Raw genomic sequence first — 20,346 nt, 5'->3', positions numbered from 1 at the left:
CTAAACTTCAGGCAATGACATAAAAAGGAGCCAAAAATGAACTCTTAATCTTGAAAACTAAACGCGCTGTTATTTTTTTTAAAAATATTTTTTACGCTTCGGCGCTCACTCTGAGACCCCCTCGGCATACGGGAGACGATTTTTATTATACCCCTTCGGCGTAAGAAGGTTAATAAATGTTTTATAAAAGAATCTTACCTCTCCAACCTCTCCATTCACTGTGTCATGCAGGAGGACAATAGAGTTTGAAAACTAAATAAATTTATATGATCATTCAGTTTGAACCATCATTTACCCATCTCTTTTGGATAAACCGATGGTTTGACCGTCTAATATCTTCAATTCAGTTTTTCTCTGTCGTTGGCCTGTCAGGACATCTTGGAGATTGTTGTTGACATTTTCTTTGCTGAATTGGCTTTGGGCTGATTTTAATTTTATTTTAATTTGGTTATGCCTATTATGTAGGATTGATACTCATTAGGATGTGGCAGTCACAATTTATTCATAAAAAGTAGGAACAAGGATCGTTCTCTCAATGACCATTGCAGTCAGTGTGCTGTTTGGCCAGACTGTGTTATGAATGATTATTTGATATAAGAAAAGAGGTGAGAAGCTAAGGATAGGGAAAGACAGCAGAAGGCTTCTTCTAAACCTAAGATAGGAAGTAAGGATAGAAGTAAAAACTTCCATAGTTTTCTCCCTCTTGACATTTTTCTTCACCTCTTGCAGCTCCCTGTATCTTTCAGGATACAAGGTGTGGACTATGTTCAAAAAGTGTGGGAGTTTACCACCATTACACTTTTTTTATTACCATATTATCAGTCCAAATGAATCTTTCTTTTTTGGATTTCCTCTGTCTCCTTCTTCTGGCCAACTTGGTGCTCGATCTCCAAAGGATCAGGGCAAGATCAAAAAGTTCAATTAGGCAATACGTATAGGTAATTTAATTGTTAGTCATTGTTCATTCTAGACCTAATTCTGTCTCTCCCAGGCCTTCGAGGAGGCAGTGCACTCTTAGCAATCCTTATATGGGATCTTATTCTGGTTCTCTTGCTTCCCTCTCTTGTTTGGCAATAACTCTTTGGGGGCTCTCTTTTGGTGCCAGACTCTCTCGGTCTTCTGGACACTGGTTCTGCCAGTCTACGTATATCCATGTAATTTTTCCAGCATGTGAGAGGATTATTCATGCCACAGGGACAGGTACCCTAATGAGTTAGTCCTTGCTGGGCAACAGTACCAACAGAGGTGGATTTCAATCATTAGGTAAGCAGCATGTTATTCCTGGTGGAATTTTGTTGTTTTTATTTGGCTTATTATTTTTCCTATTATTTTTCCTCTTACATTTTCCCACTTTTTTCTGTGTGGAGACCAGATATCATGAAGTATAATTCATTTAAAAAACTTAAATTTTATATTGAAATTTATTTTTTAAATACTTACCTCTCAGTTATGTATCCCTGTATCTCCCCACTAATGTGGACAGAAAAAAAATCGAATGAAAAACAATAGACAGTTGAACCAGCAGTTAACCTGGAAGGAATGGGTCATATCTTTTTTAAACTAAACACACTTATTAATTTTTTTTTTCACATGTTAACGTCTTCCTGCTTGGCACAGGAACGTAACTATTTTAGAGAGAGGTAAGTAGTATTTAAAAAATAAACTTATTATAAAGATTTCCATTTTATGAAGAATTGATAATTAAGGGGCTGATAAGTATGTTTGCTATTGTTGATTTGATTAATAGCACTGCATATATTTTATGATTGTCATGTCAAGTACATGTGGATGAAGACAATTGCTCTTGCGCTATGGTTATTTTTGCCTGAAGTAACCTCAATGAAGGTTTAACCCCCATATTTCCTGCAAAGTAAGCCCATTACTTTACTTCCTAAGCAGTGAATTTCCCAAGAAAACTCTGGCCCCTGAAAAATGGCAGTAGACAGGTAGTTGCACACAGGTAATTGTGTGCCTTACCTTTTAGACCCCAAGAGATCCAGAGGCTAGGTTGTCATTTCTGTATGTCTGTATTTAAGCACATTATTCAGAAATTTTCCAAACTAATGTTTTTTCATGTCTGTTTTTCATTGAATTTTAAATTCTACTGTGTGATGTTTATTGCCGTAAAGGTGTCTGTTTGCTAGAGGGTTTTCAAGTAGTTTTAATTTGGTTTAAGAGGAAGAACATTCACTGATCTCCTGCTGTCACCAGATTTTCTGTGTTATTTTTTGGTATCAGTATGTATTTTTGGTGTTTTTGTCATCATACAGGTTAATTGGTGTTCATAAGGCTATTTAGCTTGTTTATGCTAGTACATACCTCAATTTTTGGGTTTAACTTCAGATATAATGCTTTAGTGCAAGCTAGTACCCAGTTTTATCTGTCTTAAATGGCAGACCAGTTTTTAATGCTTTAGGAGGGACTTCATCACCTGCAATTGTCAAGGGAATTCTCCCAGATGATACATCAGCATGCAACTGAGCTTTACCCAATGACAATTCAAGTTATGTTAATTCTCTCTCTTGTCAAGGAAGGAGGGATGGATAACTAAATATTAGTATATACAATTACAAAACTTCAAATTCAAATTCATTTCAAATTCATTTGCACTTACCAGGCACAAACATCTCTTTTGTTCATTTTTAGATCAAAGGATTCTGCTGGTTTTTCAATTCCTGTAGCTGTAAGTTGGAAGTAATTGATTTGTTGCAAAACAAATGTATTTTGTAAAAAACAAAGTTTTTATACATTCAACTTACCTGTCAGATATATACTTAGCTATTTGACTCCGTCGTCCGACAGAAATTCGAATTTCGCGCACACGCTACCTGTAGGTCAGGTGATCTACTTACCTGCCGCTGGGTGGCAGGACTAGGAACCATTCCCATGTTCTATCATATTTTTTCTGTCGGCCATACTGGCAACATCGTTGTGGGTATCTCCGGCTGGATTCGTATTTTGCATCGCAATTGATCTTCGTTTGGACTTCTCGGTGACGTATTTGCATTGATTGTACTGGCATACGCGATTGTGGACCGTTTTTGGAATTTGATTTGGATTGTTCAACATGATGTCTGATTCTGGAAGTGTGGTGAGAATGTGTGTGAATGTGGGTTGTAAAGTTAGGATGCCGAAGGCATCGCTTGATCCTCATACTATTTGCAAGAAATGCAGGATGTATGAATGTTCTTTTGTTAATACTTGTAATGAATGCAAGGATTTGAGTGCGGAAGAATGGAAATCTCTAACTTCATACTTGAAGAAGTTGGAAAGAGACAGGGTGAGGAGGTCTTCTTCCAAACCTTTGTCTAGTTCTGTATCTAGCGGGGTTATCAGTAATATTATACCCTCTTCTCCTTTTACTGCCCCATCTAATGTACCTGCTCCTTTATTAGAACCCACAGATTCGGCTTCTGAGATTGCGAATCTTAAAGCCGCCATTCGGAAAATGGAAACCAAAATGGCGGCCATTGAAGGTAAGCAGTGTGATTATAGTGCTGTGGATAGTGATATAAGTGTCCCCAGTGCTGTGGAGGGGGCGTTTGATTGTCTCCACAACGCTCCCAGGCCTAGACCTCTTTCAAGCTCCCAAGCCCAGAGGAGAAGGAATGTCGAAAGCCGTAAGGAGGTTGTGGAGGATCCCCAACAGTCAGACGTCCCTTCGGCATTTTCTGTATCGCCACAGAATGCCAGAGAACGCTACAGAAAAAGCGTTCTGCGTGAGTGTTTCTCCTCCTCGGAGAATTCTTCACCTAAAAGAGGTTGGAGATCGGCGGATCTTTCTCGCCCCCTGAAAAGACGTTTGGATGAACCCAGGATTACTTCAAGTCCTGAGCGTTTTCAAGAGGAGGACCATTCAGTAATTAAACAACCGAGGGTAGACAATAATGAAGAGACTAATAGAATCCTTCGCACTATGCAGGATTCCATCACTTCTCTGGTGGGAGTTCTCTCGAAAGACCCTCCCAGAAGGAAAGACGATTTCCTGCCTATTAAGAAGTCTAGGCTGTCGAGGGTTCAGACTCACCATAGAAATTTGTCATCCTCCGATTTGGAGTTGGATTCATCAGCCTTGCATAGGCCGAGCAAGATCCGTTCTCCTGTCAAACGCAAGACGCCAACGAAACGCATAGAGCCTTCCAAGAGTGTCGAGTTTTCTAGACGCAAAGCGTCAGCCAAGCGTGAAGCGCAAGCCAGGCGCGAGACGCCAGACAGACGCGAGTCGCCAGTCAGGCGCGTCGAGTATTCCAAGCGCGAGACGTCAACCAGACGCGAGACGCCAGTGTGGATCGAGGCACCAAGAAGACGCAAGTTTCGATCCAGGCGCGTGACGCCAACCAGAAGCAGGACGCCTCCCAGGAGCGAGGCGCCAGGCAAGCGCCAGGATGCTACGAGGCGCGAGACGTCAACAAGAAGCGTGACGCCTCTCAGGAGAGAGTCGCCAGGCAAGCGCGAGGACGCTCCAAAGCAGGTGACGCCAGCCAGAAGCATGACGCCTCCCAGAAACGAGGCGCTAGGCAAGCGCCAGGACGCTACGAAGCGCGAGACGTCAACAAGAAGCGTGACGCCTCTCAGGAGAGAGGCGCCAAGCAAGCGCCAGGACGCTCCAAGGCGCGTGACGTCAACCAGAAGCGTGACGCCTCCCAGGAGAGAGGCGCCAGGTAAACGCGAGGACGCTGCAAGGCGCAAGACGCCAGCCAGAAGCGTGACGCCTCCCAGACGCGAGGCTTCTGCTAGTTGTAGGGACGTTTTTGTTCGTAGTCCTTCACCTACTAGAAACAATTCTCCTAGAGTGACTTCTCTTGATAGAGAATCGTTCAGGAAAGAGCGATCTCCTTCTAACCTTGAACTTGAAGAGATTTCTGAGGAAGAAGTTTCAACCAACGAGGGACTTTCCAACTATAAAGTTTTAGCCTCGTTACTTCTTGAGGAGTTTGGGGATTCTCTTAGTCCTGCGGCTCCTCCTTCGCAGAGATCTCTGTTTTCGAGCACAAAAACCCCGAAATCCTCGGCTCTCTTAAAGATGAAGCCTGCGATCTCAATGAGGAAAGCCCTCCAGTCTTTGGATTCGTGGCTTTTATCTAAAAAGGAAACTCTGAGAACTGTTTATTGCTCTCCTCCCTCCAAGCTGACGGGGAAAAGAGGCCTTTGGTATAAGACGGAAGAGGCGATGGGATTGATGCTCCCCTCGTCCGCAGATTCAGATTTCTCGAGTCTTGTAGAGTCTGTGAGAAGACAGTCTCTCAATTCAGCACATGCGTCCTGGAGTATGTCGGAATTAGATCAGCACCTTAAGGGAATTTTTCACGTCTTAGAGGTGTTCAACTTCTTGGATTGGTCTCTTGGGGTGCTGGCTAAGAAGACGAGTGAGCCAGATTTTCTTGATCCAGAAATTTTGCACAGTGTCCTATCTTGCATGGATAAGGCTGTGCAAGATGGTTCTGGTGAGTTTGCGGCACTTTTTGGATCTGGAATGTTGAAGAAAAGATCTCTTTACAGTTCCTTTCTGATGAAAGGAGTTTCTCCTTCTCAGAGGTCCGCTCTACTATTCGCTCCTCTGTCAGAACATCTGTTTCCTTCATCGTTAGTGAAGGATGTTTCGAGATCCCTGTCAGAAAAGGCTACGCAGGACCTTCTTGTGCAATCTACAAAGAAAATTAGACCTGCAGTTCCGACTCAGAAGAAGGTGGCTCGTACTCCAGTGGTGCCCTTTCGTGGAGCCCCCTCAACTCGATCAACTTCGAAGAGAAAACCCTTTGACAAGCGAGGGAGGTCTTCCTTCCGCTCTTTTAAAAAGAGCAAATAGCAGTCATGTCCTCCAAGCACAGGTAGGGGCCAGACTTCAATACTTTCTGGATGCCTGGTCCGTAAGAGAAGCAGATCCCTGGACTCTGTCTGTCCTACAGAAGGGGTACATCATTCCCTTTGTAGACAGACCTCCTTTGGCAACATCTCCGAAGGATTTTTCGACAAGTTACAAGGACCCTGGACTGAACGAGACTCTCCTTCAGACGGTGGTGTCGATGAGGGACAAGAATGCAATAGAGCTAGTGCAGGATCCATTCTCCCCGGGGTTTTACAACCGCCTTTTCTTGGTTCCAAAGGCTTCGGGGGGATGGAGACCCGTCCTAGATGTAAGCGTCCTGAACCGGTACGTGGAGAAAAAGTAGTTCTCCATGGAGACTTCAGCTTCAGTTCTGTCTTCCCTACGTCAGGGAGATTGGATGGTATCCCTGGACCTTCAGGATGCTTACTTTCATGTTCCGATTCACCCATCGTCAAGAAAATATCTAAGATTTGTTGTACAAGGACAAATCTTCCAGTTCAGGGCCTTGTGCTTCGGCCTATCGACCGCCCCTCAGGTATTCACGTATCTGATGCGGAACGTGGCCAAATGGCTTCATTTAGAAGGGATAAACATCTCAATGTATCTCGACGATTGGCTAATCCGGGCCAAGTCGGAGAAACTGTGTTTGGAGGACCTACAGTCTACTTTGAACCTAGCAAAGACGTTAGGATTACTCGTGAACCTCGAGAAATCTCAGATGATCCCCAGTCAGAACTTGGTCTATTTGGGGATTCGGATGGATTCTCGGGCTTTTCCGTCCCAGGAAAGGATTGCTCGGGGATTACAGAAAATCTCGAGCTTCCTAGAGAAAGAACGGAGTTCGGTGAGGGAGTGGTTAAGTCTTCTGGGAACCCTTTCCTCACTAGAACAGTTCATTTCGCTAGGAAGACTCCACCTACGCCCTCTTCAATTCTTCCTAAGAAGAATTTGGAGTTGGAAGAACGGGCAACTTTCAGACACTTTCAGTATTCCTCTGGAAGTAAAGAATCATCTGAAGTGGTGGATTTTTCCCTTAGAAAAGAACGAGGGCTTGTCTCTAGAAGTTCGGAACCCAAACCTAATCTTGTTCTCAGACGCTTCAGAGAAGGGATGGGGAGCGACTCTAGGGACAAAAGTATCAGGCCAATGGAGGAAGGATCAGCAAGACTGGCATATAAACTCCAAAGAACTTTATGCCGTTCTCCTAGCTCTAAAAGCCTTCGAGACAGAGGTGTTAGGTCAAGTGGTACAGGTCAACTCGGACAACACCACAGCGTTGGCATATATCAAGAAACAAGGGGGAACTCACTCTCTTTCTCTGTTCCATATAGCAAAAGAGCTGTTGTATTGGGCGAAAGAAAAGAAGGTGACTCTCCTCACAAGATTTGTGAAAGGAGAGAAGAACATCAGAGCAGACAGGCTAAGCAGGTTAAACCAAGTTCTCCCCACAGAATGGACCCTTCACATTCAGGTGTGTCAAGCTCTGTGGTCCCTGTGGGGCAGTCCACATATAGACCTATTCGCCACCTACCTATCCAGAAGGATAGAGAACTTTTGCTCCTTAGTGGAAAACCTGAGAGCGATAGCGGTGGACGCCATGCTGCTGGACTGGTCAGGCCTAGATGCCTACGCCTTTCCCCCCTTCAAAATGTTAGGAGTGGTGTTAAGAAAATTTGCAGCATCAAGAGGGACGAGACTAACACTCATCGCTCCCTTTTGGCCGTCTCAAGATTGGTTCACAGAGGTACAGGAATGGACAGTGGACTTCCCAAGATCTCTTCCACACAGAGAGATCTTCTTCAAACAACCCCATTTCGAGAGGTACCATCAAAACCTCCCCGCTCTCGCTCTGACTGCCTTTCGACTATCGAAAGACTTGTCAGAGCGAGAGGCTTTTCAAGCAAAGCTTCAAAAGCAATTGCTAGGGCCCGGAGATCTTCAACTATTCGGGTCTACCAATCAAAATGGGATGTTTTTAGAAGATGGTGTAAGAAGAGTAAACTGTCCTCTTCTGATACCTCTGTGACTAACATAGATGATTTCTTGATTTTCCTTAGGGAAGAATCAAAATTATCAGTTTCTACCATTAAAGGTTATCGAAGTATGCTTTCTGCCGTATTTCAAAACAGAGGTTTGAGAATAGCAGAAGATAAAGATCTCCACGATCTTATTAGATCTTTTGAAACCTCTAAAACCTTTTCTTCTCGCACTCCTAACTGGAACCTAGATGTAGTTTTGAGATTTCTATCATCTAGTAGATTGAACCTCCTCTCAACGCGTCGTTTAGAGATCTAACGAGAAAATGTATTTTCTTGTTGTCGTTAGCGACTGCGAAGAGAATTAGTGAAATACACGCTCTAGATTCTCGAGTAGGATTTAAGAGTGATGCGGCAATTTGTTCTTTCCAGACACTGTTTCTGGCCAAGAACGAGAATCCTTTCAAAAACCCTTGGCCAAAGAGTTTTGAAGTTAAAGGACTTTCAAATCTAGTAGGAGAGGAATTAGAAAGATCTTTATGTCCGGTTAGAGCTCTGAAGTTCTATTTAAAGAAGAAGAATGAACTCAACGGATGTAAACAAAGCCTGTGGTGCGCAGTTCGGGATCTTAGTAGACCCATGTCAAAAAATGCATTAGCATTTTTTGTGAGGAGCATTATTACGGATGCTCATAATAACTGCACTGAAGACTTTCAGGACTCTCCGAGTGAAGGCTCATGAGGTTAGAGCGGTAGCCACTTCATTAGCATTTCAGAAGAACATGTCTTTAAAAGACATTGTGGATGCGACTTACTGGAGGTGTAATTCAGTGTTCGCATCGCACTATGTCAAGGACGTTAAAGTAACATATGAAAAGTGTTTCTCTCTGGGTCCTTTTGTATCAGCCGATACAGTGCTGGGGCTGGGAACACATAACGATCCTTAGAAAAATTTGTATTTGTTCTAATTTTTGATAGTACATAGATCTACCTTGTGAGACAAGTTGTTGGTTTTTTCTGCTGATTAGTATGCTTGGTGACGCACGGGCATCCTAGTTTGGATCAGTGGGGGAATCAAGAGACGTCTTACTGGCTAGATTGTACAAACAATTTTTTTTTTATTTTTTTTTCATTTTTGTACTTTACTGTACGAATGTTTGTGATTCGAGTTTGTGGTTGTTTGCAAGAGGTTAGGGGATAACTTCTTGCAATCTTAGAACTAACATGGATAGGTTGAGGTGATCGGGATCGATGTTTTGCTCCTTGTATAGGTCTTGTCAAGTAAGTGGATAAGCACCCATTGACATAGTCCTTCCAGGATCTACCATTGTATTCATGAAATCTTCAGTCTAAACAGGTAGGAACCAAGGTTTTATTTATTTATTACCTACAACGATAGTTGTGATTCCTGTTTGATTCTGTATTTAGCTGTCTCTGTCCCACCCCCAATGGTGTGAATCAGCTAAGTATATATCTGACAGGTAAGTTGAATGTATAAAAATGATATTGTTATGATACAATAAAGTTTTATACATACTTACCTGGCAGATATATACTTAGCTATTTGACTCCGTCGTCCGACAGAAATTCGAATTTCGCGCACACGCTACCTGTAGGTCAGGTGATCTACTTACCTGCCGCTGGGTGGCAGGACTAGGAACCATTCCCATGTTCTATCATATTTTTTCTATACCGCCTGTCTCCTGAGGGGAGGTAGGGTGGGTATAATTTTGTATATATCTGCCAGGTAAGTATGTATAAAACTTTATTGTATCATAACAATATCATATTTTTCATGTGAGCTTATTACTCATAGTACAGTTTCCACCTCCCAACACTATTTTTTCACAGATAATTGATCAGACAACACAAAAAGTAATAACTTGGCTGCTGGATATCCAAATGCGCACCTACTTGTTCACTACTTTTTTTTTGTGCAGGAAATGAATGTATGTTAATTAATTTTCCACAAAGTCTGGTTATTTTAAGTAGTGACTTTGTATAAAGAAACTATTTTGTTTAAAAATTACATTTTACTTTAAATGAACTGTACACATTAACTCATATTACTTCATATTAATATATGATTAAATTGATTGAATTACTTTTGAATGCCATTACAAGTTGTCTCTTTATACATATGATGTTTACAGTACAGCAGGGTTTATTTTAGAAAACTTTTATATCTAGATGCTGGCATTTTTCTGATTATTTCAGCTCTCAGTAATTGGAAAAGATGGAAATTATTGGGTTGTCTCTCTCTATTTGTAAACTTGAGAAAATAGAAGCATTCGTGACTAAGGTTAACCCCTATAATTGAATATCATTGTCCTTAGGGATTTTGGTCCTATTCCTGGGGATTTATTATATGAAATATAGATTAATTAGTTTCCTAATTTCACATTATTTGTTTTTTCACAGTGCTTCTTGTTAGTGCCTTGTATTTTATATAATGTTGCTAGGTAGTTTTAGTCATTTGTTCTTGATCACTTTTAATTAGATTGGTTAGAATGGCTGTGTGATTAGTTTTGAATAGTCAAAACTCACTAGGTATTATGCCTTTTGCTCAAGTGAGCCAAGTTTTTCTCTCCATCTACAATGTACATCTGAGTTATTTTCACTCCTTCCAAATAGTTCTGATGTTAATTATCTTAAATTTTTGTGTACATTTTATCTTTTTCCTCTTTTTGCTTTTTCTTTGTTCTCTCTCTCTTCTAGTATGATGGGTGTTGTGGTAAGGAGACAACAAATGGGTGTATGCTAATTACTTGACAAAAATTTTTGATTGGGGACTTCCTTTAAGGCTTATTTAATGAAGCTTGAAAAGCCTGTATGGTACTTTTATTAAATACCCTCATTCAATTACTTCCTTTTCCCACCTGTTAATATCTCCATAAAATAAATTATTCAAATAGTTATTTTTTGTGAAGCACAGAAACGCAAATCCTTTAAGGTTACATTAGCCCATTATTTCAGGCCATAGATTGAATTATGCTATTTAAAGATTCAGTAATTATCATACAGATTATAATGATATGCAGTGAAGCAGTGTAAAATTTAAGTTTCAATCAGATTCTGAACCTTGTGTCATTTGAGTATTTTTTTATGCTGTGATTTTCGGTGGATGACAGTTTGTCTTAATGATTGGTTATTTGAGCCTCCTGTTTGCTCATTGGCTGGCGATGTGTTTATGTGGTTTTCTAATTAACCACAGTTTATGCATTGTACAGACAGTGTCCTATATGTTTCCTGGTACACATTAAAGACTCTTTTAACAGGAATAGAAATAGTAATGAAGATGAGCTGTGTATACAAGCAGTCATGATTTTAAATAATGTATGCAGAAATGTTTTAATGGCATATATAGTTTTGGAAGGCTTGCTAAAATCTAGACCAAAGAAGACCACCAATGACCTAAGGCTTAGCAGGTAGTCATAGGAGAGGCTATAGAGAGGGACATACAATGCCCTGCCTATTTTTTGTTCCAGATTTGCAGCTTCACCCATTTGAGGATTTTTCTGTGGAACATATATACGTACACATTATTGGCAGAAAATTTGCCTATTTTCTGTATTTTTCATAGAGAAATAGTCACTAATTACTGTATTTTCATTTTCTTGACTAAATGCATTTTTTTGTAATAAAACTATTTAAATACTCAGGTATAAGTATTTTTAAAGTTTTTTTTTTTAATTTTCAAAATATGCATTTTTAGAGGGGTGTCAAGTATTCACTGATTTTAGCTACTCGCAGGTGGTTGCGGTACACATCCCCTGCGAATAATGGGGCCCAAATAAATACAAGTTGGGAAATTGGTCAAATCAGGTTGGATATGAGTTTTTAGAGCATATGACATTGACTGTTCAAGGAACAGGTTTTATGGGGGCAAATATCACTTTACCAAAGGATTTCTGCTATTTGATCAAATCTTTAGCTGTGGATTTGTTTGGCTTCAGCATATGAGCTGATTGGGGAAGCTCCATTCTGATGATATGGGCAATGGCAAATCATCCTGTGAATGGGTTGAACTTTAACCAAGAGTATGTAGTAGGCTTATGATGAATAACAACACCACCAGATAACTGGAGGGCTCCCTGTAGTAATAATGATAGTGATACAGTAGCAAGTAGGCATTCAAACAGCCATCAAGTATTCCAATATTTGGTCAAGGTTGTAAAAACAAAGCAATAGTATGTAGAATTAAAAGGAACTCGGATAAAAGTTCCAGAGTATCGGTATGGGAGATAGTATATATCAACTTTAGTGAAGAGACCACTGTAACTCGATTTCTAATACTAAGCTGGAATTCTTTTTCAGATAGTCATTTGATGCTAAATTCCATTTTGGGTTCAATTTAGCATATAGTAGGTGTACTATCCTTGGTGTTCAGGGTATGAGAAATGTAATTTGATTTGCCAAATATCTTGGTGAGGTAATGGAGACCAGCAGATGGTGATTCTTATGTTGAATTCTTTTTCAATTTTTGCCATCTTATTCGTAGGTTCCCAGTTACATTTCATTTTGGACCTGTGGTGAAATCTCTGCATTTATTTATTACATGTTCATTTTGCTTGCTAGGTTATTAGCAGGTAATGTACAGATATTAATGGTTTAATACATTTAGAAATACGTTTAAGCTGTACTGTGTTTGGTTCCCTTAGATTGTGTGAAACTTACTACTGCTGCTTACTTTCAAGTTTCAGGACAGCAAATAAGAAAGATATCCATAAATAATGCTCATTGTATCTTCGTTATGTTGGTTAGAAACGCATAGCATTAAAAGTGCTTCAGATACCACTAAATTGTACTGTCTGAAGGGTCCATCCTCAGTTCATAAATCTGGCTGTGTAAAATATAGATATCATGATTGTGAACTTAGACACGCAATAAAGGTTTTTCACATTGCCTTGCCAGTATCCTGAAACCTTCAGCCATTTAATATTTCATAATTAATCTGCTGAAGAATTGATTGAAAATTGGTAACATATATTTTTGAAGTTACAGACTAATGAAAATCAGTAAAAAAAATTGTTACAAATTACTTCAATTGTTTCATAGATACTCTTACAGTGTTTTTTATTGGTAGTTTTTCTAAGGCTATTTGGCTTCTCTAGACATTAATCTTGAACATTTTGTGTATAATACAGACATACACAATTTATTATAAAAGTTTTGCTCAAGGTTCGGACTTTTCAAAACTAGATTTTTTTTTTTTTGGGGGGGGGGGGGGGGGGGGGGTCAAACATGTATTGGTAAGTTGCAACTTTCTTAATTCTGAAATGACACTCATTTCATAGATAAAGGAGTAGCTGGGCTTGTGCTTTAGTTTTGCATAATTTTAAATTGATCATTAACCCTTGAACGCCGAGCCGGTATTTCCGAAAGTGTCTCCCATATGCCGGCGGCGTTCGCGAGTGAGTGCCGAAGCGGAAAAAAAGTTTTTTCAAAAATCACAGCATGCTTAATATTCAAGATTAAGAGTTCATTTTTGGCTCCTTTTTTTTCGTCATTGCCTGAAGTTTAGTATGCAACCATCAGAAATGAAAAAAAATATCTATCATATATAAATATTGGAATATATGACAGCGCAAAAAAAAATTCATATATAATTGTATACAAATCGCACTGTGAGCAAAACTGTTAAAGCTAATGAATGAATTATTTTTCGTTGTATTGTACACTAAATTGCGATGATTTTGGTATATAACAAATTGTAAAACGATCAAAGCAACACAGAGAAAATATCACAATATGATGCATGAATTCATAATGCCAGGACATAAAAAAAAGCTCTTTTCAAAAATTCACCATAAATCAAAATATTGTGCTAGAGACTTCCCGTTTGTTGCAAAATGAAGGTAATTGATTGAATATTACTAGACTGTAAGTGTTGTAGCTTACAATTACAGTTTTCGACCATTTCGGTCGAGTTAAAGTTGACTGAAGGTCGAATTTTTTCTATTTATCGTTATTTATATGAAAATATTTCAAAACTGATAAAAGCTACAACCATGGGTTATTTTTTGTTGTATTCTACATGAAATTGTGCATATTTTCATAGATAAAACTTTATGTAATGGCTAATTTAAAATGGTGCAAACATTACAACAATTGGATGAAAAAATTTCTGATTTTTTCGGAAGAGTTACCACGTGGACATAAGGAAAAAGTTTTTTTCATAAATTCACCATAAATCAAAATATTGTGCTAGAGACTTCCAATTTGTTGCAAAATAAAGGTAAATGATTGAATATTACTGGAATGTAATAGTTTTAGCTGACAAATGCGTTTTTTGACCATTCTGGTCGAGTCAAAGTTGACCGAAGGTTGAAATTTTGGCACTTATCGTTATTTATATGAAAATATTTCAAAACCGATAAAAGCTACAACCATGGGTTGTTTTTGTTGTATTCTACATGAAATTGCGCACATTTTCATATATAAAACTTTATGTAACGGCTAATTTAAAATGGTGCAAACATTACGACAATCTGTCGAAAAAATTTCTGATTTTTTCCGGAAGAGTTACCACGCGGACGTAAGGAAAATGTTTTTTTTTTTATATATATATATAAATTCACCATAAATCAAAATATTGTGCTAAAGACTTCCAATTTGTTGCAAAATAAAAGTAAATGATGGAATATTACTAGAATGTAATAGTTTTAGCTTACAATTGCGTTTTTCGACCATTTTGGTCGAGTCAAAGTTGACCGAAGGTTGATATTTTGACACTTATCGTTATTTATATGAAAATATTTCAAAACTGATAAAAGCTACAACCATGGATTGTTTTTTGGTGTATTCTACATGAAATTGCGCACATTTTCATATATAAAACTTTATGTAATGGCTAATATAAAACTGTCCAAAACATCATGACAATTGGACGAAAAAAATTTTTTGGCAGTTACTGCGCGGACATAGGAAAAAGTTTTTTTTTTTTTTCAAAATTCACCATAAATCGAAATATTGTGCTAGTGACTTCCAATTTGTTGCAAAATGAAGGTAAATGATTGAATATTACTAGAATGTAAGAGTTTTTGCTTACAATTGCGGTTTTTGACCATTTCGGTCGAGTCAAAGTTGACCAAAGGTTGTAATTTTGGCACTTATCGTTATTTATACGAAAATATTTCAAAACTGACTAAAGCTTCAACCATGGAGTGTTTCTAGTTTTATTCTACATGACATTGCGCACATTTCCATATATAACACTTTATGTAACGGCTAATTTAAAATGGCGCAAACATTACGACAATTGGACATAAAAATTTAAGATTTTTTCGGAAGAGTTACCGCGCGGACGTAATGTAAAAGTTTTTTCATAAATTCACCATAAATTTAAATGTTGTGCTAGAGACTTCCAATTTGTTGCAAAATGAAGGTAAATGATTGAATATTACTAGAATATAAGAGTTTTAGCTTACAATTGTGTTTTTCGACCATTTCGGTCGAGTCAAAGTTGACCGTAGGCTGAAATTTTGGCACTTACTGTTATTTATATGAAAATATTTCAAAACTGATAAAAGCTACAACCATGGATTGTTTTTTGTTGTATTCTACATAAAATTGCACACATTTTCATATATAATATGTACTCTATGTAACGGCTAATATAAAATGGTGGAAAAATTATGTCAAAGTGACGAAATAATATCTGTGATGTGTCGCTGATGCTTTTTAGTGCGAGAAGAAAGAAATTCCTGCTTGCGCGCCTGGGTAACGCTTGTAAACAAAACAACAGCTTGATCCGTGAGCTCCCAGAATCCCCCAAGGCGCGTGATTCAAAAGTTTTTGCCTAGTAGGCTTATAACTATTTTTCCGCGAATTTAAAAAAAAAAAAATTTCGTTGACGTACCATATCTAACTAATCTTTTTTATATATAACTTTTGTATTCACTGTTCTTGTCAGGCTTAGCAAAATTTGTTGCACATTTTTCACACTCATTTCAGTAACTTGCCCTTGGGTTGTAGCTGCAAGTCAGAATTCTTTCTCTTAATACAGTTAGCTTGCAGAAACAAGTTAATGTTAATTAAACTGTAAAAACATAACTGAGGTCCTTTTATTAATCAAAGCCTCTGGATCTTTTCCACTTTTTATGGAGTTATTACAAGTAAGTTTATTCTTACAGCCCTAAAAATTCTTTTGCTGTTACCATTCATATTGTCCTATTTCCCAGAAACTATTAACTTAGAAACGTATGGTTGTGTTTTAGAACAAGTTCTTTGACTTTGCCAAATTCTGTACTCCTCGGTCCATATTAGGAGTATTTGTTTTTGTTTACTTCTTGTGTTTTTGGGTTTCCTGAACTTTGTGGTTAACCCAGTGAGTCAAGAATATGAGTCAGTGGTTGGGTTAAATGACTTTAAAATATTGGTAAAATCCTTTATTTGTTAATGGTATCTGGTTTTATTTAGGCATTGCTGTCATTCATGGAGAGCAGAAGACAAACGAAGATGAACAAGCTGATGGTAGGAATTCTCCTCCACTGGTGGAGCATTCTCGTATTATGGATGTTGGAGTTGGGGTCCCAGCACTTGCTGCCAAGGAAAAGCCTCCCATCAATGTTGTTGGAGATGTTGGTGGCCGTATAGCTATCATGGTGGTGAGTAGTTTTATTGAAGTATTGATGTCAAGAAAAGAAAGATTAGAGTTTGGATTACTCTTCGAGTATTGAGTTGACGATCCGCGATCCCTGAAGATGATAAGAATATGACCCTGTAATATTATATAATAATGAAAATTTGGTAACACCTTGCTCTTAGCTGAGGAATTTGTTTTATCTACAATTGTTGGCAGTAAAAGTGTTAAGACTTGATAGAGTATAGTATACAGTTTCACTTTCACTAAACTATCTGACAGATATCAGGGTTCTTTATCCCCACAATTTCATATGATTCAGATGCATGTAGTTAATGTACATCTTCTTTATACTAAGTACTTCTTACTAGAGTCTTAAATCAAAGGTGTAGGGGAACCAATAGAGTGTAAGATTTGAGCCCTGTGAAGTAGTGAAATTAAGAAAAAAAAATACAAGGGGCAAACCTGATGTTTACTCATTTTGACTCCTCTTTTTGGAAACAAATGGGAAGTTGCATGTACAAAAATGATATTGTTATGATACAATAAAGTTTTGTATATACTTACCCGGCAGATATATACTTAGCCGACAGACGTTGGAGACTATAGCTAAGTATATATCTGCCGGGGAAGTTGCATGTACAAAACTTCCCTTTTAGGGGGCTTGCCGGAACCCCTATATATGGTGGTATAGGGCGAAAAATGCCAAGTCATGAAAAAATTCATGGAGCTTCATATGGCAATTGAGAATACGTATACAAAATATTTCTTCAAAATTCCTCTTACTTTCGTAGTTACAGGGTAATTAGTTATCGTAACTCAATAAGCCTAAAACATTGATCCGTACAAGAAAATGCAATATTTCTTCTATTATCGTTAATTTTGATAATTATTGTCAAAGAAATTGGGAGAAATGGCATCTGTAGACATTCCCCGAGTCGAGAAGGAGACTTCAGGCTCAGCTACCAAGTCCAGTCCTGATTTAGTGCGATCACAGACTTCAAGTAGTCTACACGTTCCATTTCACCTCTGCCATTCGCCCGCTTTTACGTATGTTTATGTATGTTTCGGCAAGAATTTCATCATGCCAATGAGGAAAAGACAAGGAAAACATCTCACTAACATACAGACAAAGAAAAATCGCTCAAGTATTATTACAGAATATCATAATATATGCGTAGTTAGTGAAGAGAGAGGGGAGGGTTGCTTAGTAACGCCCCCGTCTTGCTTGACAGCACACGTCACACTATGCCCAAGGCTACGATCTTTGAGCAAAGAGATCTTCATTTATGATAAATAACAAAGTTTTGGTTTTTCAATACCCAAAATGGAATATGAAATTCATAATAATCATGATTTATTAAATTGTCTTTGTAAAAAAAGAGTACGCCTTCGAGTTTCACCTCTTGACATTCTCTTCCATTTTACGTTTTTTTATCTTTGTTTCGGGCAAGAATTTCATCATGCCAAAAAGGAAAATACAAGGAAAACATCTCGCTAACATACAGAAGAAGAAAATTCGTTGTAATAAGCCAAGTTAGTGAAGGAGAGAGAGAGAGTTGCGTAGGAAGGAGTGCCCCATCTTGCCTCAAGCAGTGCCCCAGGCTGCGATATATGAGCAAAGGGATCATCATTTATTATTAAATTATGATAAATAAAATAGTTTTGGTTTATTAATACACAAAAAAGAAATATACATTCATAATAATCATTATTTATTAGCATTGTCTTTATAGAAATACGAAGGAAAACTTTGAACGCCCGTATCTCAAAACTATACTTATTGACCTTCAAAATCTATCTTCTCACTTAGTTTTAAAGCTATAACATTGGAATTTGGTATATAACTCAGAAAGACATTATAGAACAATCAAATCAAGCCCTTTTTTCCAATTTTTGTTTCGTATTTTTTTATAAATTTTTTTCTCCTGATTTATAGGGTTTATTTTTTTACCATATTGAAAAATTCATATCTAGCAAAAAAATGACTTTTAGAAAAAAAACTCTTCATTCGATTGGAGGTCTACATCAGGTTTATATATGGTAGTAATCCCAGGTCTTAATATTAAATATCAAGGGAAGGACCCAAGGAGGAGATAGAATTTGAAAAATGGTTATTTTCGGGATAAATCGCCCTGGCGTCACAAAACCGAAGGTCAGAGGCGAAAATCATATGCGGTTTGGAGATGTCCCAAATCACCTTATTATGTGGTATGAATATCAAAGTCCTGTCCTTAAAAAAGGGCATTAGCCGGCCGGACCCCTTAAGATGATGGGTGTCAAAAAGTCATTTTGACCTTCAGGAGAGTTAGTGGATATTAACCCTCTTACGCCAACTGGCCGTATTTTACGTCGACATTTTTTGTCTCCCGTGTGCCGACTGGACGTATTTTACGTCGACTTACAAAAGTTTTTTTTTAAATTCGCGGAAAAATACTTAGGCCTACCAGCCTAAAAGTTTTGAATCACGCGCCTTGGGGGATCAAGGTGTTGTTTTGTTTACAATCATTACGCAGGCGTGCGAGCGCGAATTTCTTTCTTGCCGCACTAAAAAGTATCAGTGACACATCTCGGAAATTATTTCGTCGCTTTGACATAATTTTTGTACCCTTGTAAATTAGCCGTTACATGAAGTATTATATATGAAAATGTGCGCATTTTTATATAGAATACAACAATAAAATACTCATGATTGTAGCTTTTATCAGTTTTGAGATATTTTCATATAAACAACGATAATTGCCAAAATTTCAACCTTCGGTCAACTTTGACTCTACCGAAATGGTCGAAAAACGCAATTGTAAGCTAAAACTCTTATATTTTAGTAATATTCAATCATTTACCTTAATTTTGCAACTAATTGGAAGTCTCTAGCACAATATTTCGATTTATGGTGAATTTATGAAAAAACTTTTTCCTTACGTCCGCGCGGTAACTCTTCCGAAAAAAATCATACATGTGATTGTGGTAATGTTTGCACCATTTTAAGATTAGCCGTTATATAAAGTTTTATATATGAAAATGTGCACAATTTCATGCACAATACAACTAAAAACAACCCATGGTTGTAGTTTTTATCATTTTTGAGATATTTTCATATAAATAACGATAATTGCCAAGATTTCAACCTTCGGTCAACTTGACTCTACCGAAATGGTCGAAAAACGCAATTGAGCTAAAACGCTTATATTCTAGTAATATTCAAGCATTTACCTTCATTTTGAAACAAATTGGAAGTCTCTAGCACAATATTTTGATTTATGGTGAATTTATGAAAAAAATAACATTTTCTTTACGTCCGCGCGGTAACTCTTCCGAAAAAATCATACGTGCGATTGTGGTAATGTTTGCACCATTTTAAATTAGCCGTTACATAAAGTTTTATATATGAAAATGTGCGCAATTTCATGTAGAATACAACAAAAAATAATTGAAGGTTTTAGCTTTTCTCATTTTTGAAATATTTGCATATAAATCACGATAAATAGAAAAAAAACCACGTTCGGTCAACTTTGACTCTACTGAAATAGTAAAAAAACGCAATTGTAAGCTAAAACTCTTACAGTCTAGTAATATTCAGTCATTTATCTTCATCTTGAAACAAATTCGAAGTCTCTAGCAAAATATTTAGATTTATGGTGAATTTTAAAAAAAATCTTTCCTTCCCTCCGCGCGCAGATTCTCCGCCACAAATCTCCGAAATGCGTATGTACCATTCTCGGAATATTTGCTCCATTTCATATTAAGTATTTCATAGAGTTTTATATATGAAAATGTGTGCAATTTCATTTAGAATAAAACGAAAAATATTTGAAGGTTGTAGCTTTTCTTATTTCCGAAATAATTGCATATAAAAAATATATATATATAAAAATTTGACATTCGGTCAACTTTAACTCGTCAGATATGGTCGAAAACTGCAATTGTAAGCTAATACTCTTACAGTATAGTAATATTGAA

The 20,346-nt window shown here is 37.7% G+C and overlaps 1 protein-coding gene across 3 annotated transcripts in view; it reads left to right on the top strand.

The window, feature by feature from the left end:
• LOC135216134 (phosphoribosyl pyrophosphate synthase-associated protein 2-like) overlaps positions 1 to 20,346 on the top strand; it is a 166,417-nt gene that overhangs the window by 117,344 nt on the left and 28,727 nt on the right. For all 3 annotated transcript variants that reach the window (XM_064251215.1, XM_064251213.1, XM_064251214.1), the window contains one exon: positions 16,224 to 16,411. In XM_064251215.1, the coding sequence (XP_064107285.1) occupies positions 16,224 to 16,411 (188 nt within the window). The remainder of the gene's footprint in view (positions 1 to 16,223; positions 16,412 to 20,346) is intronic.

Source organism: Macrobrachium nipponense, chromosome 6 (assembly GCF_015104395.2).
Source record: "Macrobrachium nipponense isolate FS-2020 chromosome 6, ASM1510439v2, whole genome shotgun sequence".
NCBI classification, from domain to species: Eukaryota; Metazoa; Arthropoda; class Malacostraca; order Decapoda; family Palaemonidae; genus Macrobrachium; species Macrobrachium nipponense.
Note: the sequence above shows the minus strand (reverse complement) of the source record. Positions and strands in the feature narration are given on the sequence as shown.